We start from the raw sequence: 19936 nt of genomic DNA, 5'->3' as shown, positions 1-19936 counted from the left end.
AGCCCTGCAGGCGTGCGCACATCTCTAACAACTCACTAACTCTAGCTCTAACTGTAGCTCGCTGCTGGACATGTGAACATCATTGTTCTAATATTTTGTTTAATTCCTCTGTTAGAATTGGTAAATTGTGCCCCGAGAGAAGAATATCCCCTGCCAGCCCAAATGACAACAGCCATTTTCACTCTGTCTTATGTTCTCAAAGTATTTGAATTTGACCATCAGTATGGGAAAGCAGAATAGCAGCCTTAAGCTAATATGCCTAAAAGCCGTTTAAGTATGATGAAGATGTTTCCCTTGAGTTGCCAAGCTAATCTCTAGCCTTTCCCACCCATTCTATAGGACGAGAGGAAATGGCCTCAAGTTGCGCCAAGGGAGGTTTAGATTGGACATTAGGAAAAATTTCTTTACTGAAAGAGTGGTCAGGCCTTGGAACAGGCTGCCCAGGGAAGTGGTGGAGTCACCATCCCTGGAAGTATTTAAAAGACGTGTAGATGAGGCGCTTAGGGACATGGTTTAGTGGGCATGGTGGTGTTGGGTTGACGGTTGGACTCGATGATCTTAGAGGTCTTATCCAACCGCAGTGATTCTATGATTCTATGATTCTTCCTTAACTGTTATCAGACAGCTGACTTTCTTCTGTCTTCCAAGATTATCCTCACAGATTGACTGAGTTGTTTCTCCTAAGTAGGTGAGAAATATTTGGTGTTCAACTGGGATATACTCACTGACTTGGAAAGATTCAAGGACAGTGTATATAGGGGATAGAACTTTTCATGGGAGGGAGGCATTTGATCTGTAAATACGGACTAGTCATGCTGTCTCAGATCACCATCCTGTAATGTGATTTGTTTTGTTAGTTGTTTCAAAGTAATATCAGGGATTCTTGGTTGTATTTCTAGGCAAGTATATGAAATAAAGTTTTTGGTATCAATGTTTTAAGTCCCTTCATCAGGGCTTGTTTTATTGCCTAAAATTCAACTACAACACAAAAAAGATAGCAAAGGGACATCTATCCCTTAGACTTTCTCGCAGTCAGGTGCAAAGATTCTCCTTACTGCTTGCTTTTGATCTTCCTTTTGCCTCTATACCATCTCACTACATGTGATAGCCTGCAAAACCTTTGCAAGATGCAGCTCTGTTACTTTTACTGCATCATCACAAACCAGCATTACAAAATAGTAGCTTAATTACAAATGTAAAACCAGCTTTTTCATACCAGTTAGTCATTGTTATCTGACACTATTGCAAGGACTCCAAAAAGCCAAAGATAATAAAGTCTTCTGTAAGCAATCCATAAGGCCCCTGCAGGACTGACATTTTCCATGTGTTTATTGTAGAAAGCAGCACAAGAAATCCTTGTAAATGTATTACCACTTGTCCACAGACCATTAGGAAAGAAAGAAGCTTTCCCCTACAATGGAGTGTTGACATCACTCTGTCAGGATTTCAGACTCTACACTAACAGCAAAATCAATATTGTGCACAACAATGGAAATAAAAGTAGAAGCTCAGCAGCTGTCTTCAGTTCACCATGGGTTTAGTCTTGTGCTTTTTGCTTCTTAACTCACTTTGTGGATGTAAACTGTATCTTTAGTGACATAAGTCCCTGTTTTAGCTGTTTATCGAGTACTTCCACTGGAACTGCTTTTTAGAAGTTACAGGTAGGTATAGCTTACTTGAAGAACTGCCAAAAAAGTGTTGTTTAAGTCTGTGTCAAATGTTTCTTTGTCACTTTAATCTAGAAAAAAAAGTAAGATGTTTCAGTCAGTGTTACTTTATAGATGTTCTGAATTATTTTAAAATAATAGATAATTGTGCCATTGCAGACATAACAAAAACCACCCTATATTTCAATAGATGAACTTAATACAGAAGTAAGATAAATATAAAAGCCTATATAATAAACTGTGAAATAAGATTGCTGAAATAACATTTTTAAAACTTACCAAAATGGAAATGAAATGGAACATATTCCATTCCAATCCCCCTCTCATTTAGGAAGGTCCACTATATTTTGGGGAAAAAAAATCAAACAGCTATTAATGTTTCAACAAAAAAAACCCCAAATTCTGGCCAGTACAGTAGTGAATTTGAGTCCCTAATCTTACACTTTGCAAGAGAAGTTATTTTACATTAAGACCTGTATAATTGCAGGTATACTTGAAAGATGGCTTAATATGGGCAGATGTACTGTAAATCTTTGTAAATATTTGATCTACCTATTGGGAGAATTAAAATTATTTAATACAAGTTACATATTTTCATAAACATTCATTTCAGTAGGGTTTGTGCTATTATAGCTGAAATTTTTAGTGCCTTTTAACTTCCTTTTGTTTTGAACTAAACTGTATCCAAGAAAAATTTTAATCTGCTTTACCATGGATGTTGTAGCTTAAATTTCCTCTGCTCAGAGCACTTTTTTTCAGAGTGTCATCACAGTTCAGCTAACAGTGTAGATGTATTGTGTCCTCTCATGTGCAACATCTGTGCATCTGAGGTGAGTTACTGATAAGAGAGACTGAGCCTGGCACCTCTGTAACTTCATGTATGATCTATTCCTGGCGTTAGAACTCTCAGTTCCATTAGCTGGGGTTGGATCTAGCAGCCGCTAGTGCAGAATATATGGAATTCATGTGCAGGTGGTTTAAAATACATACCTAAATGACAAAGAAGGTTATAAATTCACAGAGAAAATCCTTCTTTAGCTACCCTTTTTATTTCCATCAGGATACTGCTTGGATCACTGGATGTGATTTCCTACCTCAGCTGAAATGTGTCGTGGCTGTAACTGAAAGGACAGTCATCATCTGGGACTATAAATCAAAAGGGAGTCAGGTAGTACATTGGATCAGGCAAATGTTAAAGAGGAAGCCTGAAAAAGATTAGTCTTTGTTTTCAATGTACATTCACATTCCTTTTATCTAATAGGATGAAGTCATTAACTTTTGTCTTCGTAGGATCTCAGTGAAACAGTGGAATTTATACTAAGGAAGGAATACCCTTTCCACACCAAATGGGTTTATTAGACTGTCTTAAAAACTTGGAAGAAAGAGGAAAATTTTGTACTATGTTGCAAACAAATCCCCAAAGAATTTATTTTCTATGTATATCTAATGCATATGTGTGCACATGTATAGCTAACGTGTGTGCATGTGCATATGTGTATCTCAGAATCTATTAAGAATCAAGGGACAGGTCTCCCAAGGAATTTAACATATACTCCTTTGAGGTAACTTTCTGGTTTAAAGAAAATATTTCTTCATATCCTGCATTTCGTTCAGGACTTTCCAAGAGCAAAAGCATCTTGATGTTGACAGTGCATGTCCAAACAGTTTTTCCTGAAAGCCTTATTACAAATTATGATTTTTGCAAGGATTTCTGACTCATACCTTAGACTTTTCCTCCTGTTTCTGGGGCTTTTCTCAGCAATTCTGAGTTGGCTGAGAAGATTAGAGGAAGCAAAGTAAATATTTTAGGATAAGATCAAGCCTTGGGACTTTTTTTTTATTGCTCTCTCCCCAAGCTCAGACAGGTCAATGGAAGTCTTTCGGTCAGTCCAATTGGACTCCTGGGAAGGAAGGCGCAAAAACGTATTCTCCAGTCATTATTCTCCAGGTTTCCTCCAATCATTACATCAGTAAGAGTTGAAACTGTCCTATGGCTGAATAGGAGCAGTTCTCTTTTAAGACCACAGGAATAATACATAGACAGTTTTATGTCTGCGTTATGTCTCTTTAATGTCTCTGTGCTACACAGACAACATTGAAGCAGTTAATTCCTATGGCATGTGAACAGTTGCCAGTTTAGGTTGGCAAGGATGCTTTAATCAAATAACAGATGGAGTCAGGCAGTAGAATCAATAAACTCTATAATGCAGATGACCCAAAATCCCATTCTCAGGACTTCTCAGTCTAGCAAAATACCACAATGGCTTGCAGCTGTATTCATTCCCACTATCACAATTCCTGAAAATTCAAACACCTGCCCGTATAAGTACACTTGGTACTCCCAGGCTGTATTAATAATTAAGACTCTGATAGAATTTCTCTCTGTGTGTTACTGCGGCATTTTGTGGTTTGAATAATTCTTTAATTTGGCTATTTCCCATTTTCTTGTAGACAGCATCTTGTTTTTGAACAGGAAACCATATACAGTCTTAGCAAATATACCATCCCACTTAGCATGGTGAGATCCTCCCTAAAATTTGTAATTAGTATTTCCTTACTGAAATGGAAAAGGCTACCTATGAAATAAAGCCTCACTGAAATCCTTAAGGTTTGCATTTAACTTCTCTTGGTGATGATCTTCCATGAGTTTCTAATACAAGGAAACAGCTATCACAGGGGGAGCTTGAAAAACAAAGTCAAGAATTGAATGCTGATGTAAGTAGATAAGCATGATACACTCAGTCAGCTTAAGGGCTCATATGCAATATCTAATAAACTGTCTACTATATTTCACAGAATAATTGCTTTATCATCAAACCAATGGAAAATGGTCTGCTCTGTGTTTGCACGGCAACTATGTCAGATCACCTGGCTAAGGATAATATCGTAATGGGAGATGATAAGGGTTATGTTCACCTGCTTACTGTGACCAGTGATCACTTGGGATTGAAACAACGTAAAGGCAAAAAAGAATCACAACTTCAGGTTTTGGACCCCAAAACTTTTAACATGTAAGTTGCTTATGATAAAATATTAACAGTCTGGCAATTTTTTTTTAATTTGAGTTTTCTCTGGCCTAAATTGAGGATTACCTTTTGTGTATAAATTAACTCCACCTAACAAGGAAAATTTTTGAAACTGCAGTAAGTATGATTTGCTTGTTGTCATGTGAAGGAAATGCCATCATTTTCAGTAGGAGTTCTTACAAGAGATCTTACAACAGAGAGACTGCAGAGTAAAATTTCAGGGAAAAATTCACAATTGCTGTTATCTAGTTTGGCATAGGCACAGCTTTATTGTGCCCAATTAGATGGAAGCATAACTGCTAGTAGAGAAGTGCATGATTCAACCCTAACTTTAGCTCTGCTTGCTTTTGAGCTGGAAGAGTGGTTCTGTATCTGTCCTGGATATTAAATGCTAGCACTGGTTGTGTATAATCTCACTGAGACAGATTGAGGGATACAATCCCTATCCTATATTACAGTAGATGCAAGTGTATGCTAATAACATCTCAATTTATATCCCTAGTGTTAAACGCAAGCTACATGATGACTGGGTTGTGAAAGTTAAGTATATTTCTGACCTAAATTGTTTTGGATCCTGCTCCTCAGATAGCATTCATTCATTTGTTTTGGATGACATAAAGCGACTAGAGGACAACTTGTAAGTATATGACATCTTCTGAAAAAATAGACCTTTTGCTTTATAACTCTGCATGAGATTAGTGCCTTGCAAGATGCCATCCTGTTGTATTGAAGCTGTCTTTTCTATCAGCATTGTTAATACAAACAAAAATACAACTACTTAAATACTTGAACATTTTTGTTTGCTAGATTTTGATGTAGGAAAGGACTGGCCATATATGTTCATTACTCACAACCCTTAAAAATATGTTATGTTGGCAGTCTTGTCTGCTCCAGCTTCTCCTCAGCAGCCAAATTTTAGTTAGATAACTGATTTCTTTGTTACATGTATATCATGTATCCATTCATTTAAAATTTATATCCATACAGAAATATATTCAACTAAGTTTCATTTACAGTTTCAGCTTCACAAGTTTCAGTTACACCAGCTTAAACCAAGAAAGCAATTTATTCTGAGGGCTGTGGAATGGATTTACTATGCAGCACGAAAGGGGTTGTAGCGTCCTGATTTGTGCCATATCATTCATATGGCCCATCAGTGCTATAGCTGATTCCAAGCCTTCCTAGTCTGCGATTTTAGAAGCGTTTATAGCCCAATTAAAAAATAAATAATACAAACACAATTTGATGTAACAAGGAACTACAAATAACGTATAGATAGAACTTGTCATTCAAATATCTCAAAGCATTGTAAACGTTAGATCAGCTTCACAATTCCTCTGTGAGGTACATCCAGAGATTAATAGATTTTTAAGGCTAGTAGCAACAATTATGATGATCTGTTTTATCTCTTGTATAACACAGGCCATAAATATTCACATAGTAATTCTTGCATCAATCCAATAACTTTAGGTTTTATGAGTATTGCATGTCTGTTGTGGATGGGGAAAGTGAAATATGAAATAATTATAGCTTGTCCAAAGTCACATACTGTGTCAGGAGAAAAGCTGAGAAATCCTATTTGATTTTGCTGGGAGTTTTGGAAAAACAGAATTAATTTAAGGAGAAAGGAAAAAAAGAGCGAAAAGTATAGTCAAAAGAGTATATGCTATCACCATACACTGTTTGTTATACAGAACATTAACTGCAAATGTCTTGGTAGGTCTTTTTCATTTAACACTGACTATAATTGTGTCTCCAGTTCCAATAAATACATTTCTTTAAGCAGCTTCATGCAGAAGCTAAATGAAATTATATTTAGACAACTGAAAAATTACACAGCTGTTAAAATGAAATTAATAGCCCTAAAAATAGCTATGGATCAAATCACTTTGAAATGCCCATTCCATAAGTAATTATGGTTGAAATATATGATTTACTGGTGCTGGCAAAATAAATTTCCCCAGTTAACTTCACAGCAACCAATTGTTATTGTGCTTGAAGAGGGATGCAATGTATCTTGTCTTGTATGTGACTCTTAAGTTTCTTTGTGGATAATGGCTGATGAGCTGTTATAATCTTTTCTTGTAAAGAATCTAAAAAAAGGGAGGTGTGGATGGGATCACCAGGTGCTTTTGTTGCAAGGCTATGACTTGGGAAGGACTTCACACTGCTGAAACCTCTTAATCACACTGACGTTAGAGGAGTATCAAGACTGTTTATTAAAGAGCCAATAAGCAGTTATATAGAAGTATTAAATTTAAGAAATAAAGGAAAAAGATGATAAATTCTGATGAAATCTGCCAATCACACATTTAAATCAATTACTTGCTATTTTATACCATCAAGAGAATTAAGACTCCTCTGTTAGAGCTCTGGAAAGAAAGCTTTGCTCCCTCTAAGTAACAGGGAGTGAACAGCCTTTTACTTACACCTGCCTAGAAAGCACAAGCTCTTTCATTAATCCTCAAAGTTTCCAGAGTCTTTTGTCAAATTTACTGTCATCCCCAGTTATGGTTTTCAATATCAATGGTTACTGTCTAGCCCAGAATAAATGAAAGACCTACTTGTCTAGATTTAAAAAAAAAATTTAAATGTGTACTCATTTAATTCTGTATAGCTTAATTACACTGACAGTGGGAGAGATGGGTGTTAGCCATGCTATTGCTCACTGCAAAAATCAAGAAAATATTCACTCATTAGTAGCAATGTATGAAACGTGGAAAGATAAGCAGAAGTTGCTCAAAGAATGAGTTTAGAAGGGACACTGAGTCAATCTCAGTCTGTGTTGGTTTTTTTAATTCCTGTGCTTTTGCAGTGAATGCAACAGAATAATTCAGTTGAGTTTAAGAAACTTGCAGTCTCTTCATGTTATTATACAACACAAAATAGATAAAATAAAGACTGCATTATACAGTACATTATACGTAAGCAGCAGAAAAGTAACTGCACTTACTTTGTGCAAAATAGAGGCCACAATAGACCTCCATGTCCAAAACAGGCAAAGGCAGTTGGTTTGATACTTTTCCTCAGTGATGAGCTGCTTTAAGCACGCAGACGTGTGTGAAGCCTTACTTTGGCAACAACTACCATTTTAGGATTCTGTTTGGAGTATGATAAAGGATTCAGGTGTTCAAATCAGAGATTTATTACTTTAATGGAAAGTGTACCCTGTTCCCATTTTATTGATGCTAGTATCTAAGTCACTGTTATAAATCAATTTGCTTTTAATAAGAGATTGTATATATTATACATTATGCAAACAGCTATTCTATATACTATAGAAAAGTAAAGTGGAATGACTGTAGTCTGTATTTTCCTAATGTTTCTTACCTGATTAACTGTTTTATTAATGACTACAGACCTGTAAAGGAATTTTCTGTCCCTAGAGGGGTCAATGCCTTCACATACTGTGGAAAAGCAAAAGTCATTGTCACGGGTGGTAAGTATTGGGTTTTTTTCCAAGAGATTGTTCTGTTGCAAATTTTTTTCCCAGTGAAATAAGATCAAATAACGCTGATTTAGTATCTTAAGAATTTAAATAATGGCTTCTGTCTTAAATGATAGGAAACAGAGGTCTTGCTTTTAATTGCTGGGAGCCTCACTCTGAAAAGATACAGTTCCTGACAGGAATCTATCAAGGGCGCAGTCTGAGTTTGATTCAAGTATCATGTTACTTATATAATAAAACAGGAGAAACAGTATGTTGAACTACTCTAAGGCACCTTTCCAAGTCACGATGGCAACTGTCTTGGCCAGGTTATACACATTACTCCTTGCAGTATCAGCAGGGCTCCCATCCTTTTCTATTACTCTTTGGCCATCCTTTCCTGTCTCAAGCAATTATGTTGGCCCATCTTAATACTTTCCATTGCTCTTCTCTCTGATCACATTTCCCCAAAACTTTACTGTTTGTTCTTTCTCCCAAAGGAGACTGCAGAAATAGCGCTCTCATCCATTTCTTCCCTGTTATCCAATAATTTTATGAGCCTTTCTATTGCAGTGATCATATTTCATGCTGCAGAAACGTGGCTGGAGTATGGCAGCAGTCTTGTTTGTATATTCTGTCTGACAGGGTGGTGCCCTGGAGAGACATCGATGCTGCCTATCTCCAAGTCTTCATACGAGAGTCTTGCTTAAAACTTTGTTAAAAAATGTTTTGGAAAATGTATCACATAGCAATTCTTATGTGTATATTTAACAAGAAGAAAAAAATGGCCAAGGCTTTGCTGTCCAGCCTTGATAATACGCAAGATGGTGAAATAAATTTGGAAAAAAAAAAGACCTAGACACGGGAAAGTTGAATTGTAACGGTTTACCAAAGAGAAAACTGCGACAGGTATCAAAATAAATATCAGACAGTTCTATTGATTTTCTAGACACAAGATTTAAAGGGAAAGCAATAGGATTATAGGAAAGTTATTAGTGAAAATTCTGAAGTTTAGCATTGGGGAAGATCTTATTTACATTGATTACCTTGTCACAAAAAGTAGTCTGGAGAAATTTACTGATGACATAAAGTAGGGAGGCCCTACAAAACAGAATGTGGTTAGTGTTTCCTACAGGTAGAACTGGAGGATTTTACTGTAGTAATAAAAATAGGGTGAAGTGTCTGAATAGGACAGAAGGTCAGTTACACAGGAATTAATACAAGTTTCTGTTAGACACTGAAAATTCTTCTTATAGAAATAGCAGAAGAAGAGAAAAATCTGGATAAATTTCCTAAGAAAATAACAATAGTTGTGGTAGGCCAGACCAAAGGTCTGCCTAGCCCACTATCCCCTCTGACAATGACCAGCAATAAACACCTTTGGCAGAGTATAGGAATAGGGGCAATCATGCAGCAATACTTGCCCCAGGTACCTGTGTTAGTTGAAATATCTGTTCTGCAGGTAACAAAGCATTAACTTCTATGAATTTGACATTAGTAAAACTTCATGTTGTACTGAAATCTACTATATGGTTGATATGAGGCATGTTTGAGAAAGATTAGTTAATATGGAAAAAGAGTGGGGGAAACCTATCACATACAGACTAAATCTATCACACAGAGACTAAAAAGTGTATTTTCTATATCCTAGCAAAATGACAATTAACAAGGGATACCATTGCTACCTATAAAAATATCAGGAGAACAAATATCAGGAGAGCAAAAATTAGAGCAGTGATGTTCTGGAAGAGTCATAGAATCATAGAATCATAGAATCATTAAGGTTGGAAAAGACTTCTAAGATCATCAAGTCCAACCGTCAACCCAACATCACCATGCCCACTAAACCATGTCCCTAAGCGCCTCATCTACACGTCTTTTAAATACTTCCAGGGATGGTGACTCCACCACTTCCCTGGGCAGCCTGTTCCAAGGCCTGACCACTCTTTCAGTAAAGAAATTTTTCCTAATTTCCAGTCTAAACCTCCCCTGGTGCAACTTGAGGCCATTTCCTCTCGTCCTATCGCTGGTTACTTGGGAGAAGAGACCAACCCCCACCTCGCTACAACCTCCTTTCAGGTAGTTGTAGAGCGCGATGAGGTCTCCCCTCAGCCTCCTCTTCTCCAGGCTAAACAGCCCCAGTTCCCTCAGCCGCTCCTCATAAGACTTGTTCTCTAGACCCTTCACCAGCTTCGTTGCCCTTCTCTGGACACGCTCCAGCACCTCAGTGTCCTTCTTGTAGTGAGGGGCCCAAAACTGAGTAGTGGCAGTTGCAGAAAGAAATATCCTTCTCAGTTTAAAATGGAGCTTGAAATTTTTTTAAAAGGAGAGATTGCATATTTGATGTGATGGTTGGAGGCTAGACTGGGAATGCAGGACCTCCTATCCCATCTAAACAGCTACCTAATCAGAGTATTTTAAAAGGAAATGAGCTTTCTCAACATTGCGTTTTAATGTCTTGACTTTCACTGCACGAAAGTACAGAAAACATGGGCAACATGACAAAAGTTTAATAATATTGTGTTCAAGGACTGTGTAATGATGATTTTGAAGAAGTACAAGAATTGTACTTCTAACAATCTTCCAGTCTGTTCCTGGATCATAACATTCACATACCCTTGATTTGGAATCCTGTCTTGCTTGTTCACCCACTGGTCTTCATCTTGATATTAAAAGGCATTCTCCTACCTCTCACTCTCATTCCCAGTGCTTAGCCCTGCTACTTCCCTTGAACACAAAAGGAAATTATTCCTGAGATGGATTACTAAGAGCCACAGAAAAGAGTGGGAATGCATGGCCAAAGACAATGACAGGGTGGGATCATCTCTTTCAATTTCACTATGAAATTTATATCAGCCAGGGGCTACTATGAAGCTGAACCCAAAATTAAGAATAATCCTTCAGTGCTTGAGAGATCCATCTACTAAAGTCTTTAGAAGTTGAGCTTTAGAGTTCAGTGCTCTATTAATAAAATACACTGCTCACAATGGCACAGCAGTCAGTCAGACTAGAGCATGCTATGTTTGCCTCTGTATCTTCAAAGCCATCCCTCTCTCTTGTCTGGCTGAGAAACACATGTTGATGATCCAGTTAATGAGAGAATTAAACTGTTTCAAATGAACATAGGCTAGTCTTGTTGATTAGCAAGCCTGCAATTTTACCTGTAATATACCCTAAATATCAAAGACCAGAGCAGTTAAATAGTTCAGGAATCATAATATATAGATTTCTTGGTGACGTGCAAACATTTGTAAAAAGTATGTTTATATGTCACATCCAGCAATTAAAAAAAAAAATAAATCCAACCTTTGATCGCAGGCTAGCTTCTAAAGTATTCAGTGAGGATAAATCTGCTAACCACTTTACTAAGCCCCAGTCTATTGTTATTTAGCCAGGTGTTTATAGCACAAATGGTATGCAAAATACCACAATGTATTATTACACTAGGAAATGACTATTTAAAAAGTCATGTTTTAACACCCTTACTCTTCCACAATTTATTTGTTGTATTTGAATATGCTCATGAGTTTGCCAGTACTGTGACACAGCCTAATTTTGTCTTCCAGATATTTGACATTTACAACATAAATAAGAAAGATACAAGCAAACCTGGTACAGAGTTCACTTTTCATACTAAAAGCTAAACTTCTTCAACCAATAAAATTATAAAAGCCTGATAGTGGCCTAAAATATGGAGCCCATAGTAATTTAGAATAACATTTCTGTGTAGCATTTTGCATTAATATTATGTTGAATGGTAAAGTGATATGATTTTCCTCTTATTCTGTATCCATTTCAATTCCAGCTATGTCTTAATCATCACCTCAGGGAATAGCTACAGTTAAAATCAAATTATGTATGCATATAAAAGCTGGAGATGATCAGTTTTAAATTATATGATACATCAACTTCCAGCCCTATTATTTCTTCAAATCTGGCTATTGTTCTCCTGTGAGCAATAAAGTAGAAGAAAAACTATTATTGATTTCTAAATCTAGCAGTAACAGCTTAAGACTGATAAAAAGAAGTCCTTTGTGCTTGCTCAGTATCCTTTGTGTATTCCTGGCACAAGTGACATAACTGGTAACATCTTGTCTCTTTTTTTTGTTTTTGAACTGGCACTATACTTGGTATTGACATTTTCAGGAATTCCCAGGAATCCTAGTTATAGAAATCATATCCCAGGACTCCACTAATACTAGCCCTCACAAGCATAAGCAGACTTTTTTCTATGATGCAGTCTAAATTTAAGAAGAACATGTGAAGGCAGACAAGGCAGCACAAAAAAAGAAAAAGACATTGGTCAATATGATAAACATACGAACTTGTGCTAGTTTACCAGATGTCTAACTGTTCTGAAGACGTTTTGCAGACATTATAACCCAAGATTATTTAAAAGACAGGCTTGAAGGAATGATGAGTTTTAAAGAATAAGGGGTCCTTCTGTGTGCAAGGACCAGCATAGAAAGAAACCAGGAGTTATATTTTTCTTTTCTAGTTTATCAGAGGATGCCAAGCTAAGCCTAGCTTTTTTTCCATTCAAAAATGCTGTTGTTCTCAAGGGGGTTTCAACACCACTGAAATGCAGATGTCTCAGTAGACTTGTAATACCGCACAAATTGCAAAACTGTATAAGCAAGGGAGACAATTTGACGAAAGATCACATGTTCAAAGAATGCATTGGAATCCGTAACATCTAGCTAGAAGAGAGCTGTGGTCATAGAATCTGACTTTTTAAAAAACCCTAAATACATGCTTTCATAATTATTTATCTTGGAATGGAGAACACCGAACTGAGCCCATTATGATTCAAATCATTGATTTCACAGAATCTTAAAAATTTGCTGTCTGATATGTAGACAGATAATTCATCTTCTTCAAGCTTTTCTTGAATGTGCTTAGTACCCATGCCTTCTATGTCAGGATTCTCAATCCTAGAGGCATATTTGGAGCACAGAGAGAATAAATGTTCCAGCAAATGTTCCAGTGAAGCAGTGAAGCAGCGAATGTTAGGGCCAATCTGGCATTAGTCCAGAAAAAGGGGAGAGAACACATCTTCTATAACCAAGTCCACCATTATCTCAACATCAGTAAAAGGAACAAAAAATAATCCACTATTTCACATAAGAAACAAACAGCATTTTTAAGCAGGGAAAGGTTTTCTTTCTAGTGACACTTGTTCTTCCTGTTAATATCTTAAGTAAAGAACATGCATTAGTGATTCTATTCTTGAAAGAAACTCTCTGTGCTACAATTAAAGAGCACTATCCTCCCCTCCATTCATCTGCCATCACCTCAGGAATATAAAGAACAGAGCAATTAGGAAGGCTAAGAAAGGTCCTGTTCCTCAAAAGCGCAGCAAGTAGGTAGTTGAGTTGGTCAGTTACTATCAACAGCTTCTACCTAGTTCACTGTCATTTTAAGACATGACAGTTTCCATTTGGGGCTGCTAAAGGGCATGTTGTTGAAGCAGTGTCTGTTCCCTCTGATTATAACTGATGTTACCAGTCTCAGCGGAAGCTACTGTCTACCATATTTCGTGTCCTCCAGTTGACCTCATGGAAGACCTGCAAGCTGAGTTTTACTCCCATGGTCTTGTTTCTCAGTAATGTATACTGGCCTGGTCACAAGGGTTCCGCTAACTTACAGGACATGTCTACGACAGCCTAACACAACACCTGGGGAAGTGAGCAGGGGTCCAGCATCTTCTGCAGTTTCCCCATCCAAAAGGGCTTCACAAACCTCTTGTGCAATTACAGCCTTTTTAAGCTACTTCCTGCCATGCTTACAGCATAGACAGCTAATCTAGAATAGTTTTGCCTGAAAGTGCCCCTGAAAAGAAGTTACTATTGGTCAGCTACTTATCCTTGGCTCCCTTTCCTATGCAGAAGTTATCCCTCCATTGTGCCAGTACAGCTGTTTGCATGTTTGCATTCTCAGTCACACTTGTGAAATGATCTGGCATAAACCAAAATGACTTTCTGTTGTAGCTATTTTAAGAGTAGACCATTTCTCCAATGAGCCTCTCTCATTTAGAGAGGGGCTACATAAACAATTTGCAATCAGTGCAATCAGTTTAACTGAGAGGACAATAATGTTTAATGGAGGACAAGGGAGATGGGATGCTCCTAAATGAAGCACATATTGCTGTATTAAGAAGGAAAGGAAGAGATCTCTGTAGAGAGAGAGGGAGGGACTGACCAATGACAGTAGGTTGAACAAATTTAAGGAAGATCCCTGGAGAGCGGACTGCAAGCGCTGACTTTTAACTCTTCTCTTTTTTAACAAAACTGAGCCAAGCTTCACAGTCTTGAGGTTTCGTGAATGCTTTTTTGGGGCATGTACTTCCTAGTGCTTTCTGCACTTCACTTTAAGCCAAGAGAAAACTAAAACTCAAACTGAAGTCTAGATAAAATATGGCTGTTTCATTTATTGTGTGCAAGAGTGTTCAGCTAATTGCATACAATTCATATATTTGCAATATTTGCCAGGAATTGAAAGTTAAAATATCAATTAATTAATGTCAAATTTAAACTGGACTCATGTTCTCTTGAAACTCATGTGAAAAATATTTCAGAGCACTAGGTACAGTTATGGTTGCATCAGTATGTAAACCCAGGAGCTGACTAGTACATTTTTAACATCTTTGTGTTTTGAAATATTTATGGAAACTATTATGAAAATAGTACCAAAAGATCCATCTATAATGCAGTCATTTATTCCCTAAATTGTAGGTAAATTTAATGTTTGAACATACAAATAAATATGAAAGACCTAATTCTCATTTACTTCAAGATACAAAATCACTCATCAGCAGTTATTGTTTCCTCTCTGCCCTCAACTTCTGTGTCTGCTCCCCTTCCTGTTCTGCACGCCCCCCCCTCTTCCATAGAGGTGGTCATCCCTTCATTTCCTGGTTAAGTGGACATAAATATCGTTTTGACATTTTTGTAAATTAGATCTTTGAAGGAAAAAAATCTGAGCCCTAGTTCCATTTCTAATAAAATATTCTGCTTCTATGGGACTAGCGCATGTAGTCACATCCAGTGTCCCCAACATTCGTCTAGCAAAATAAAAAGGCTTTGAAAGGCAAATCAGTTATGTGGTTTTAATACAAGTTTGGGGATAAGCTGGAATCCAGCCCTTAGAATGAAAAATTCACATACTTATGTGGGAGTTGCCTACATGGTGAAAGCAGAGACTTATCAACATTAAGTTCTCCATTATTAAGCTTATTTGTAATACCAGTGACTGTTCAGTCTTTCTGGCTATAAATGTTTTTTTTTTTCTTTCAGGTCGTGACAAACTGCTTCGTTTGTGGCATCCTGCTATTAATAGTAGGCCTACAGGGAAGCTATCAGGACACCAACATACTGTTGTGGAAATTGTGACAAATGAAAAAGATCAACATGTCATCAGCCTTTCCTCTGCAAAGGTAAACCACTTTTCTTAACTTCATGGAAATCAATGATATAAATGCAAGTAGGAATCTGTTTTTGAGAAAGTACTTCTGACTGTATCTAGTCCTAATCTCATTGCTTATCAGTTCTTTTATTTTAATAAATTTATTTATTTTAATAAAAAGGTGGAGTTTTAGCTTAAAATTTCCAAATTATTTTATATTGAGAAGCAAGATTAGAATGGAACTATTTGAAATATTTTCTTTCTGAATGTGACAAAAGAATACTTACAATAGTAGATATTAACATTCTGGTAATTTCCCTATTACTTTGGCAACTGCCAGAATTATAACATAACCTGTACCTGAATGCTTCATTCAGTAGTGATCACCTGCAAAAACTTCCTACTGCTTCATTTACCCTTGTCTCTGGCTGTCAGCCTACTAAATTCATAGGTGGAGTTTTTCTTACACTGGTGACTATACATCATGTTCAACTATTGACCTCTTTCTGAAGAGTGTTTTTTACAAGGCTTACTGATCCAAAACATTGTCAATGGACAGGAATACTAATAAAATCAATAATAAAGCTTCTTCAACCAAATACTGCAAGATTCAGCTGGAAATGGATAGTTTCCTTTAAGTTATTAGTGGAATCATGGCATCAGTGGTTTATCTCATTTGCCAAAATGAGACTGTTCAGGAGAGAATAAAAACTTCTAAAAATATGTTCAAAAATAAATGAGAAGCCCCTGAAGGAGCAGTTATGAATGGCTATTGGAGCTCTTTCAAGAGTCGTCCTATGCAATATTTTCAATATTCAGCAGTATTCAATATTTTCGTTAACATCTGCAATGATGGAAAAGAGAGCATACATACTAAATTAACCAGTTGCCCCAAACTGGTTAAGGCTGCAGGCCCTGGGCAGAAGTATTAGAGTTCAGAATGGTCATTAAAATTGAAGGTATGATCCGTGGAAAATACCTCCTATAAAATAATAAGGACCTAATATAGTTAGTCTATTGAGATATCCATCTATCTCAAAGGTTTCCAGCTTTTTGTTGGGTTATGTAGGAAATATTATTGAGCTATGTATTCTGTCCGTGCCGCTCCTTTGCCATAATTGCTTACTGCTGCTCATTGAGGTGCCAGTAAATACCACATTTTCATGTCTTTAATCCTATTCTTAAAATAACCCACACCCTTCTAAAAGTACTACTAGCTGAAAATGAGTCATCAGAAATCTCCCATCTTCACCTAATCCTGGAGCCATAACCATTCCCCCTTCCTCACTCCTATAAATCTATACCTGAATGTTCTGTTGGTAACTCTGTACATGTACTACAGGTATACATTACTGTTGAATTAAGGAGGGTTTTGACAGATAGCTTGCAAGCTATACATGTAGGAAAAATGGAATAAGACATAAGACATGACTTAAGGCGAATGAATGTACATGAAGATATTTATAGAAAAGCAACTAAGAATGAAGCCCCTGGGGCAGTAAATGACAAAATAAGATCTCTTAAGGTCCCTTGTGGGCCTTTCTGTGATTCAATATGATAACTTAGAGGGAAGCAAAATCTATTTTACAAGTCTCCAAGTATGTGGCCACTTGATCTTAACTAAATGTAGTGGAGTTGTGCCAATGACTTCAGTAAGATCACTTGTACATGAAAATGAATATATGAAAGTATGTTTTAATTAAAAGCTATGTGTCTTTAAACAGCACTGTGAATTATAAGGCAGAAATTACACTTCTCAAAAATTAAAAGAAATAGAGATAAATTTCTAGACTTTCAAAAGTCAGGTAAATCTTGCGGTCATAGTTGAAAACTATATCAAAAAAGAAGGGATCCCTCACAGAGACGTCTAAAGGACTTACAAATAAAGTGACGATCACTCTGTGCCTCAAAGAATTTACAATCTGTAGATGATACATGGTATGCACAATAGCGGAGGAAGGTCAGCTGTAACAGGATTGCTTCCAGCCCAGTTAAAACACATTTGTGTTTTTATAGGCAAGAACCAGGTATTATACAAAGGTGTACAACTTCCCACAGAACGTTTAACGTTACATTAAATACATAATTTGTTTCCACCTAAAAAACAAAGACCAGTTTGCTTAATCTGCCTAGCATAAGAAAAATCAAAATAGTTTTCTCCATTTTGTTTTCATCTTTCAGTGACTGTGATATGAGGCCACTGAAGTAAAACAAGGAGACCCTATATATCTTCACTGAAAATAAGTTAGAGAGATATCAATGATCTCATGGAAGCATTGTAACCAAGAGAAACAAAATATCTGTATATTCAACAGATTTTGCATTAGCTGTTTGACAGAATAGCAAAACTAGGGAAAAGTTTAGGAAAATTAAATTAATACCTTTTCTGGACATTGCCAAAATTAAATTTAACCTAAAACATGTAAGGTATTCATATTAAAATAAAAGCTTTGTTATCGTGCCATTTTTCAGCTGAAAATACAGAACAAGGTAAAAAGTAGGGAATATTTTTTTTTTAATTAAGATTTGTAATTGTGATATTACCACATTTGAAGGCTCAGACTGATTTTATAATTTATGGCTATTTTTCTTGAACTATATTGAAAATTTTCTTGACTTACTGTAAAGATATTTTTACACTATATAAATTAAAAAGCTTCAAAACAGCATCATAAAGGTAAGCCTAAGTCTAATGCACTAGGGAAATATTTTCCTCTGATGACAGAATCTGAAGGAAGATTGTAGTATTTCTCCTGTCACTGTCAGGTTAAACACTATGTTCTTTAGGTAGATGTGTATTCACAGACTGGGGTATTCTTTGTACTGTCAAGGCCTCTATCAGAAATGCAGTAAATTTCTGTGTATTCTGTGTATTTTTTGTTTCCATTTCCTTCAGGAAGTGAGATGTGAATGACAACAGCATCATCTTCCCAGTCAAGTTTAGTTTCTTAATTCTCACCAGGCATAGATAGTCCTTATTTTCTGACATAAGTGACTTTAGTGAGAAAGTTATAGTTTCACAGGTGGACAGTCATAGCTTCTATCAGAGAACCAGGGGAAGTTAAAGAAAGATGGGAAATTTTTATAGATCATACAGGAAGAATACAAAAACCTTACATGTTACAGTAGATAAACTTCTCACTATTTTTAGCTGTTCTTTAAAGGACTTGAGAAATAGATGATACAGAAATTATTTATTAAACTTTCACTAGATTTGCACTTTGTACTCATGAGACCTCGCCTTGGCATGAGCCACTGCTGTATTTTGTGGAATAATATGCATGTCAGAACTGAGAAACTGTTTTGTATCTGTCCTTCTCTACCTCCATCACTTCTCTTGTAAGCAGACACATGCTGATGATGTTCAGTACTGTGGACTCAGTGGATCCTGTGGGCATCCCACATCTTTTCTGCTGCAAGCAGAAGAGACCTTAATTGCTAAAGAGATAGATTATACCTGTTAAAATAATTTTTCAAATGTTTTGAGATTTGGGTAATATGTTAAATGTCCTTGCCTTTGTTACGGGCCCATGGGTCAGACAATGGGAAGGGCTGGACAGTGGGAATAAGGGATATTCCTGTGAAATATATTTAGGAACTTTTTAGAGAAAAAATTTCCCGAACCATTTTCTTGTTTAAGTTAGATTGCATATATTGCACTTAACTTCTGGCTTTCACTCCCTAGAATTGTAACACATAATTTCCTATGAACTGTTACGTATTACTTTATGAAGAACAACAAGAGTTAATGTTGGATAGATGGCTTTTAAGATATTATGTGAGCTACATTCCCAGGGACTAATATCCATGGAGGTAGAAAGCTAGAAAGCGTATTCTTCCTGACTGTATTTAAGAAAATCAAATAGTCCGTCTTTTGGTAGTCAGTTTTCTTTGGTATGTAGTCAGTTTTCTTTGGTATGTTTTGTACATAGTATTAACTGTCTATATTAACAAAGTCTAAAAATGTTTTGAAACAAGGATTAAGACAAAGAATTTTACTACCTTGCTTTGCCCTCATTTGACCTCAAAGGACTTTTAAGACTGAAAAGCCATATACAAATGTACTCACAAGAATATCTCCAGAGTTCAAAAGTAAGGGATCACATTGGCTTTTGGTTTCAGACTTGTCCTGCAGCAAAGATTTGCAGTCTGAAGATCTAATGGCTGAGTTAGGAGGTTCAAAAACTCTGTTGAATGGTTTTAAAGATACCACAAATGTTACACATCTTTTACAAGAGTACTAGGGGATTCAGTTGATGGTATTAGCCTTACTTTCATACTATAGAACATGAATGTATGCTGTAGTTTATACAGAAATGTAAAAATGAACCCATCCTACACCATGGTTTCACAGCACTAGTGCAAAAAAATAGAAATCACAGGGGATTTGTATGACAGTGGAAGAGCTAGTT

General features: G+C 36.5%; 1 protein-coding gene across 1 annotated transcript in view; it reads left to right on the top strand.

Annotated features, from left to right (window-relative positions):
• Window positions 1-2042: 2042 nt before the first annotated feature.
• WDR64 (WD repeat domain 64) overlaps window positions 2043-19936 on the top strand; it is a 57165-nt gene continuing 39271 nt past the window's right edge. The window contains exons 1-6 of the mRNA XM_009583859.1: window positions 2043-2088; window positions 2726-2835; window positions 4464-4678; window positions 5196-5330; window positions 8053-8132; window positions 15416-15555. Of these exons, the coding sequence (XP_009582154.1) occupies window positions 2043-2088; window positions 2726-2835; window positions 4464-4678; window positions 5196-5330; window positions 8053-8132; window positions 15416-15555 (726 nt within the window). The remainder of the gene's footprint in view (window positions 2089-2725; window positions 2836-4463; window positions 4679-5195; window positions 5331-8052; window positions 8133-15415; window positions 15556-19936) is intronic.

The sequence above is a fragment of the Fulmarus glacialis genome, unplaced genomic scaffold (assembly GCF_000690835.1).
Source record: "Fulmarus glacialis isolate BGI_N327 unplaced genomic scaffold, ASM69083v1 scaffold23058, whole genome shotgun sequence".
NCBI lineage: Eukaryota > Metazoa > Chordata > Aves > Procellariiformes > Procellariidae > Fulmarus > Fulmarus glacialis.
The sequence above is the reverse complement of the archived record's forward strand: the minus strand, read 5'-3'. Positions and strand labels throughout refer to the sequence as shown.